At 37.9% G+C, this 8,957-nt stretch overlaps 1 protein-coding gene across 3 annotated transcripts in view; it reads left to right on the top strand.

Annotated features, from left to right (window-relative positions):
- Positions 1-1,774: 1,774 nt before the first annotated feature.
- Positions 1,775-8,957, top strand: part of LOC118335219 (guanine nucleotide exchange factor VAV3-like) — a 49,609-nt gene continuing 42,426 nt past the window's right edge. For all 3 annotated transcript variants that reach the window (XM_035671454.1, XM_035671453.1, XM_035671452.1), the window contains exons 1-2: positions 1,775-2,125; positions 5,573-5,689. In XM_035671454.1, coding sequence (XP_035527347.1) covers positions 1,922-2,125; positions 5,573-5,689 — 321 coding nt within the window. In that variant the 5' untranslated portion in view covers positions 1,775-1,921. The remainder of the gene's footprint in view (positions 2,126-5,572; positions 5,690-8,957) is intronic.

The following is an 8,957-nucleotide window of genomic DNA, read 5'->3' as shown; positions in this document are numbered from 1 at the left end:
TGTGCACAATGCTGCTGGCTTACCAGTATGCATGATCCATGCATGATGAAGTCACAAATTTGATTACTCTAGAGTCATCTAAAGATTAAAAAGAATGTTTCTTAAAAAGTGTGCCACGAATCAGTTCATTTCCCTTTTCTTAATCAACTAATGTTAACTCTATTCCTTCCCAGCAAATTGACACTTAATTCCCTAGATCCACTTTCTTTGAACCAATTCAACAGCATTCAATCTGGTTGTTACAATACTGAGCCCCAGTTGGAAAAAAATATACCAAAGTTAATTTACTTTTGTTTGTTTTGTTGTTAAAATGGTATTACATTTGGTTTAGAGCACATTTTCACTTGTTTACGACTCGAAACTGAAAGTTTAAGACTTGGGACTTGATTTGAGTGCAAAGACTTGAGACTAACTTGTGACTGGCAAAACAATAACTTGGTCCAACCTTTTTTACTTTCTTCTATTAATAATATCCAATTAGCCAGTTCTTATCTAACCTCAACTACAGCACATGCTATTAGATTAGTTGTCAGTTTTGTATGGTGTTTGTGCAACTTTTTATACATTTATGGATATGGGTTGTTCTTCCCATTTTATTTTCAGGGAAAATATTTAATACTATAGACAGTATCGGATATGTGCTATCGGATGAGTACTTGCATTATATTATAGCGATGTTTTGCATTTAACTAATCAAGAGAGCAAGCTTTCCTGCTTGAAATACTTATATGAGTTGAAATGTATGAGTCTAAGCAGTGTCTAAGGAAACATCTGGCTCTTTCACTCACTCAGGGTAAAACAAGATGGGATCCCTCAGCTTCCTTCCTGTGTTTATGTCATGGGTTTAATGACAGCGATCTACAGTAAATCCCATGGCAGGAGGATGTCCTTCCTTCTGCCTCAGTTAGATCGCCTGATTCTTTTCTATCTGGTTTAACTTATAACTAAATGGAAACATAGAGATCACAGCCGCCCAGCATACACTCCACAGAGAACTCAGATTATAGTCACCTGTCAAGCTTTTTAATCCACATGGAATGTCAGCTGAGAGTTGGAGACTGAGGGGAAAGGATTACTCTGCAGTACACATCATTTCTCATAGAACAAATAGAGTTAAACTGTGTGAATGATGACAAAACATGTATTGCCAGCAACTCTAAAGATCAATAAAGTCATTTACTAAGCAAATTGTCAAATATTTGCGGGTTACAGCTTCTCAAATGTGAGGATTTGGTAGTTTTTATATAGCCTATTTTTGGATTGTTGGTCAGACAATACAAGTAATTAACACTAACCCCAATTGGACTAACTTTTGTATTTTCTGTGGTTTATTGATTAAGCTGTTAATGATATTTAATATAATTTTTTTTTTTTACAATAAAAAGCTGCAGGTCTATAATAAAATGAAACCAACAACCATATAAAAGGTTTTACAAGCTGCCAAAAGCTGTAAATTCAAAATCAGGTCAACATTTGCATGCGTATCTTACGAATGGTAGTGGACATGAGAAACACCTGTCACCTCAACCTTATTATTAACATTAAAGACAAGATTCTGCAGGGATTGTTTCATTAATTCTGCAGAAACGGCCAACCCAATTTAGAAGTGAGGGGATTATTACTTCAAATATATCTACACTTTTTTTTTTTTTTTTACGACCACCTCTGTGGAAATATGTCAGAAGAAGGAAGGGGAAGTTCACACAGACAGCGGGGGTTTCACGGCAGCCTACCCAGCTGTGCAGCGCTCATAAGCTGCAGCAGTTCTCTCTGTCCTCCAGAGGCGATGCTGGAGTTTGGAGAGACTCACGGACGGCGCTGAGTGAGCGCAGCTACCATGCCGTGCACAGGCTTAAAATAGGGACAAAGTTTCTTTTAACAATTTGGCATTATCCTGCTGTTTTCACCGCTCTCCGACAACATGGAGTACTGGAGGCAATGTGCGATGTGGCTGATCAGCTGCAACGTGCTGCCTGCGAACCACCGGGTGACTGCGGACACGGCGCAGGTGTTCGACTTGGCGCAAACCCTGCGGGACGGGGTGCTGCTGTGCCAGCTACTGAACAACTTGAAACCTCACACCATCAACCTGAAGGAGATCAATCTCAGACCACAGATGTCACAGGTAGCCTAGACCAATTATTTCTTGCTTCCAAAGCAACTTGTTGTGGTTGTAATGCGTGCAGAGGACCTGCAAAACCGCTGTGAAAGAATTCAGCGGATATCCAAATGAGTGTAGCCATACGTTAATGGGACTTAAAGCATGTCTTATCAGTAAACCTGTAGTGTTATATGTCAGGCGAGGCCAGTTAATATTACTTTGCATATTAACAATCAGGTGCTGGTGTAAAGTTGAATTAGTTTTGTTATTAGAAACCAATCATTGTCACTTATTCTCATGAACACTGCTGTATGCATGAAGTAGGTTGACAAGGTGACAGCTGCTTTTCAAGAAAAATAAACAGGTCCATTAGACACACCACACACCACTACGACAAAAAGCCGGCCTACAATCTATTCCATCATTATAGTCACATACAGAATCTGGGAACACAGAGCACACCCTATCTCTTCCAGCACTGTAAAAAGTTTAGAAAATAATACCACCGAGTGCCCTCTGACCGACTTATTTTGGAGATTATTGTCTGATGTGGACACATCTGCATACTTCTTCTAAATATGATAGTTAATCTACCCTGGTTTATTGTAAACCTTTCTATATGTCTGGTGTACTTTTAAGCAACTGATACTCGTTTTGATTAACCAAGGGAGTGCTATATGTCCCTCATATGCCTGTGAAACCCAAAGGAATTGTCCATGGCTTGACCTCTCTTTACCCATAATTCTTCCCTCTGCCACTGGAGAGGCCTGATAAAATCCTGGCTTTGATCCACCCATTAGTTAGGGAACTTTTACTATGTGTGCCGAAGCTTGTAGTTTGCTTGCCACTGAGTATCATAGTAAGTATCATAGTAAGTCTTATAAGGCATGTAGTTAGCCATTCAAAGACTTTGTGATTGCTTACGCTTATGAACAGTAAAACGCTCTTGAAGAAGAGATTTTTAGAAAATCTCACTGGTAGGTGTAATAAAACAAAAGAACTACAGTTTATAGCAATATATTTCCAGTATACTTAGGGTTATCAAAATAATCACTGATAATGTCATGCCTTTTTTAATATGTCACTTTAAGAACAAGACTTCCTGTGCACCAAATTGTACTCGCTTCATTCAGGCAACATGGCAGGTGATTAGATCTTTATCGGGACTTCTCAAAAGTAAGATACATATGACAACTGTATAGTCAGACTCTAAACACGCGACTTCCACCACACTTTTTGGTCACATCTTAACGTATTATCGTCAAGGGACTGATTTGTAAACCATGATATGAAGCGCGCACACACAAAGAAGGGTTAACGCAAGTAGGTTTAATAATTTGTTACTAGACTTCACATAGTTTGTTTTTGCAAGATTAGATTAAAAGATACATTTTTTTAGTTGTTGCTGTGCCAAGAGAGATTCCTAAAAAAAGATTTGTATTCAAAGAATCAGTTTTTAATTGTATCATCCACAAACTGTCATACATAAATGGAGACATCTAGTCAAAATGACTGATTTTGCCTTAAAAAAATCTTTGCTCTTGTAATAAATAAAAGCTGTTTCCTAGCCAGTCACGCGCTCTCTTATAAACTGCAGCGTTGCATATCCACTCATTCCTTGATAGACAGTGAAAGCAAACCCAGGGCATAACAACAATGGATAGCCATAGCCTGCAGCTGTAGGCCATCTGAGTATGGTCGAGAAAGGCATGTGTGTCAGTGGGCTCCAGATTTTAAATGGCCTTTCATTGTGCCCTGCCGACATGAGGGACATGAAGGTAATGGACTGGAGGACAAGAGTGCAGTGTACTATGATAAAATGCGTTCAGAACTGCTATTTTTATCGTACTGTAGGGAAATGCAAAACATTTCATAGAGAAAGTGAGAGAACAACAATATTAAAACGAAATATTTCAAGAGAGACTACAGCATCAGACAAATCAGTGCTTTGATGTGCTAAACATCAAAATATATGAGCACAGTTAAGATAATGATGTAAAATGTTACAAAATAAAAGCGTAATAGTTAGTCGTAGATTAAAACAACAGGAACAGGACTAAGGACACCATCAATAAACCCTATACAAACCCTCCTTCACAATCATTTTAAATGTACTGTACTAAGAAAGACCTGCACTTTGCTTTTTCCTCTGTGAAGCTGCAGATGCTATGTTTATTCTCAAAGTATATGTGAAGAAAGTGAATATACACCGGAGCTGTGACTGTAATCAGAAGTATGAGGCTGGTAGTGGTGCAAAGCCATCATGCTCATGCACTTCCTCCGCAGACAAACAGGGCCCCAGGGGGCGGTGGAGTGATTACAGGCGTCTCCACGATGAGCTGACATGATAAAAAAGAGCCTATCTATTCTCAAGAATCTTGTTACAGTTCTGTTATTACTGTAAACCATCACATATGCAGTTTCTAGTTTAGTCATTACTTAATAATGTGCAAAAGAGCAAATTATGCTGTCACAGTTGTTTACTGCTTGTTTACTGTTCTAATAGTTTACTGGGTGTATTTAGTGTAAATGATCCAAGCCCGAACCCTTAACCATAAGTTGATTACCTTTCTGAAAGTTGTTGGACTTCCCAATAAGACACAGATCCTAATAGGAAGTGACACCAAAAGAGCATATGGTTGGTGGTTTCATTTCGCATTGCGAAACTTCCAGTTTTCATTTTCAGTTTGCTGTGTGTATGTGTGTGTGTGTGTGTGTGTGTGTGTGTGTGTGTGCATGCACATGGTTCACCTTCACTTTTATAAAGGCGACTTCAAATTCACTGTACTCTTATTATACTGTAAATATCTAAAACTAAAACATAATTCGTGTGTCAGAAAAGGCTTTCCAACTTACCTCAGTGGTATCCATACAGGCTATATACATATAGTTTTGCAGCAGTTACTGTTACTCTTAATAATCCACAGACCAGGAGGTCAACAGTTCAGCAGATCATAGGGGCTATTTCTTTAGTAAAGTACTTCTAGTAGAAAAACAGTTGGCAGCTTATTCTGGGTTGTGTGGGCAATGTTTCTGTAAAGAAATGCAGAATGCAGTGTGTAGTTGTAATTTTTAAATGCTGTGAGCATTGAGAAATCTGAGCCATGGGCTCAAAACCTGTGCAGTTGTAATGTGGGTAATCGAAACCTTTAATTTTGCAACTGGTTCAGGGGGTGGTTGTCAAGCAATAATACTTTTGGATAAATAATGTGTAGAAATGCATCACCTTATCATTGAGAGCAAAAAGAAAAAGAATAGCGTGTAAAAACTAAAACTCTCTGCATGGTAAGATACGACTATATGCTGTTATACTGTTTGTATTTGTCTTTTTTGTAATTTGGGTGAAGCAACTCATTAGAAAATGCAATGAATATTTTGCCCCAAACATTATTCTAGAAAATGAAAATATTTACAAATTTCTTTAGTGCGTAATGGAGACACTAAATTGACATAATTTCTATCCCTTGCCAGTTCCTCTGCTTGAAGAACATCCGCAAATTCCTGATGTCTTGCTGTGAGGTGTTTGAGATGAAGAAAAGTGACTTATTTGAAGCCTTCGATCTGTTCGATGTTCGAGACTTTGGAAAGGTAACACCCACATCCATCATTCTGTTTTCTGTTTTTCTATCACAAAAACACAAAAATCATGTATGTTGATATTATTAAACAATGGTCAAATTTCCTCCGTTCTGTTCTTTTTGCTCTCCTTCTTTCAGCTGCCTTCTTACCAAGTTGCAGTTAAAAGTATTGAAACTTCTAGCACCTAGCACCTTTTACAAGCAGTTTTACAAGGAAATCAGTTTGAGTAAGCACATTGTTTGTTAAATTCATGCGACATCTGTTACAGCTGTGTGATGATGATTGTGCTGTTCGAAAAAAACAGGGGAAATTAGTGACACAAATGTCAAAACTGTGTTCTAACTTGCAAAACAACTGAGTGGCAAATCAGTGTTGTATTGCGTGAACTCTTACACCAAGAAAATCCCATAAAGGTGTGTTTCAAAAGAAAATGTTGTAAGACAAAACTCTTCAAAGACAGCAAAATATGTATTTTTTAATAATGTTACTTCAAATCCTTGGTTTGCATCTGCAATTAAATTAATAATAAATATTCATTCATTGTGAAGTAAAATCTGAATGAAATCTGCACAACCTGCACTTATGTTAAACTTACTATTCTCCATAGTGTATGTGTTTAATAAATATAACTGCTTAAAGACAACTAGAAATCATTAAACATGCATCACTGCATTTGTAATCTGTATGCGTATACTGCAGTAAAATGGTAATAAATGTGCCTGCCTGTACATCACCTATTCAGATATACTATGGGGAATGCATGCAGTTTAGCATAATAAGACCCATGTGATATAGAGGCAGTCAGAGGTGTGATGTCCTTCCTTCTAAAGGTGTGTGAGTGAGTTTAAGAGTGTTCAGTATTTGTCCGCCCAATGCTCGGTCTTGCATGTTTCGGCTGCACTTCTGAAGGGATTGGTTGACTTCTTTTTATTGCTGTGTTATTATGGGAGCTGTGTGTACACAGTGTTACCAGGTCAGTGGGTTTGTAGTGCGCTCCTCCTAGCTACTAAGTGGACCCTTATTTAACTCTGTTGCAGAAAGCACACTCACACATTTCCATAGATCAGTGCATTCGGTGCATAGCTTTGCCTTGGAGCATCTCTGGGTTATCCATGTTGAAATACATTATTAGTTATTTCAAACCATTGAACTATTGAAATGTATTTTCTTTGCATTAATCTGTACTAATTTAATTGATGTCCACACCTTTTCTTCTAGCTGAGCTAAGCACAAATCCATTGATATTTTTCACTAAACCTTTCCTTAACATTTCATTTAGTATAAATCTGATATTTAATGATCATAATAATTTGATTAATGTTAAACTTATTTGCGCGTTTGTTTGCGCTTTTAAGAGAAAATCAACTTTGTCTACCAATTAAGGCATGATAGATATGTGGTTTTAAAACTCCAGGTATACATATTTGAATTCTCCAGGCAAAAGGTATATAAAAAGTACTTTAGTCAAGCATATTATGCATGATTAAACATTTTAATTCACTTTCCTGCAGAGAATATACAGGGGTCATTGGTGTGAGGGATTGCATATTGAGCTTTGCGTGCAGTTTCCCACACAGACTCTTTTCTTTCAGTTCAGAGTGTTGTGTTCTAAAGAAGCTTCCAGTTAATCTGGCTGCTGATAATCCCACAGGGGAGGTGCTGCCTGCAAATATGTACAGTACATCCAAGCCGAGCTGCATAATCTCAGTCATGTTCAAGGGTTGTCCATCAATCAAACAAGCTTCCAGAGGGGGAAGATTGCGTTGCATCATTACTTTTTTTTTTCACCATTAGTTAAAAAATACGGGTGTCTGCAGGTTAGAGTGATTGAGTTGGAATGGCTCCAGGAAGGGTTGTACAGCTGAACAAGAAATGCTCAATCTCTTCCTTATTTTCCAAAAAACATCCAAAAGAGAACATCTCAAATCTCAGTCAGTCTAATCCAGTGGGGTTGAGCTGTGCCAACTCTGCCCGTAGACGGAGCATTAGTCCACTGAATATCTAATGAGAGCTCTCTAACCTACATTCCTCTGCTGAGTTACTACAGACTTCACCCTGGGCGGCCACGCTGACTGCATACAGCAGCCTGTAGGCCAGAGAGATGAAAGGAAGAGACAAGAAATATGTTTATTTCTTCCCTTAACTTAAAATGATGTCAGCCTTGACTGTAAAAGGTTAGCTTGGTAAATTCAAGTGAACGGAGAAGAGCATTTTAAGCTGAAGGATTTTTTTCTAGGTAAATAAACCCCTCTTGCTCTCTTCCCGAGAGTCAGATGAGAAGATTGACACCACTCTCGTGTCTGTTTGGGGTAAATATGGAGTAATAGGCCTGGAAGGCCGCAGTTATTTACGCCAGTAAAAGACTGGAAACGGGAGGGGGTGGGACTAGTCACCAGACCAGTCCTCGGAAGATCACTAATTGATATCTTGTTTGTTTGATGTCCTCGTGTCTCTTTTTGTTGCCTGCCTGGAAATTACAGAACCCATACATAAGGCCAAAATATACAGTTTTTACACTTCCGTTTTTGTATGGGTTAATCAAATTATATACCTTTAACTTGCTGTGTGTTTGAAGTTCTTAAAAATAAAACCCTATTGCATTTAACTAGTTATACGTGTATGTGTATAATTTAGACGAAAAATACTTATATTTGATTTATGACATTATCTTACAACTTTCCTTTCGTTTACTTGCTCTGGTGATTTAAGATACACTTTGTAAATAGGCCACACTCACCATGGCGGTTGGACTTCAGCTCAGCTTGTGGCTTTGCTTCTCAAGTCACATGTGGCTTAAACTAAGTGGCAAATCATTCGATAAGACAGTTGTGTGAACAAACGTTTGATTTTTTTAGTGTATTTATATGGCTTCTTCCTGTTGTCTTGATGAACTGATTAATTATTATTGAAAAAAAAGAGCACAGCATCCGCTATCTAGTGATGGGTGTGATGTGTGAGAATGAAATTTACACTGATAGTGACAAAGTTTCACAGAGAGCACCACAGAAATCATTCATTCAGAAATCAACACACAATGTCGTCAGAACAAAATTTTCCGCATTTCATGTTCTCGAATCTATTTACCTTTAGGCTTAAAGTGTGTTTCATGTGTCTAGTTGTGGAATAATGACGCAACTAAATATTAGAGCTGAGAAAGTACATAACGCCATATTTCAAATAATGGAAATCAAAGGCAGACGTTTTGTTTTGTTTCAGGAAAGACATCTGCTCTGTAAATAACTTGTGAAGAAACAGAGGCCTTTTGCAGTTTTAAAGC

The sequence above is a fragment of the Morone saxatilis genome, unplaced genomic scaffold (genome assembly GCF_004916995.1).
Source record: "Morone saxatilis isolate NCDOM2014 unplaced genomic scaffold, NCSU_SB_2.0 Contig23, whole genome shotgun sequence".
NCBI lineage: Eukaryota > Metazoa > Chordata > Actinopteri > Moronidae > Morone > Morone saxatilis.
This window is presented reverse-complemented; position numbering and strand designations above follow the sequence as displayed.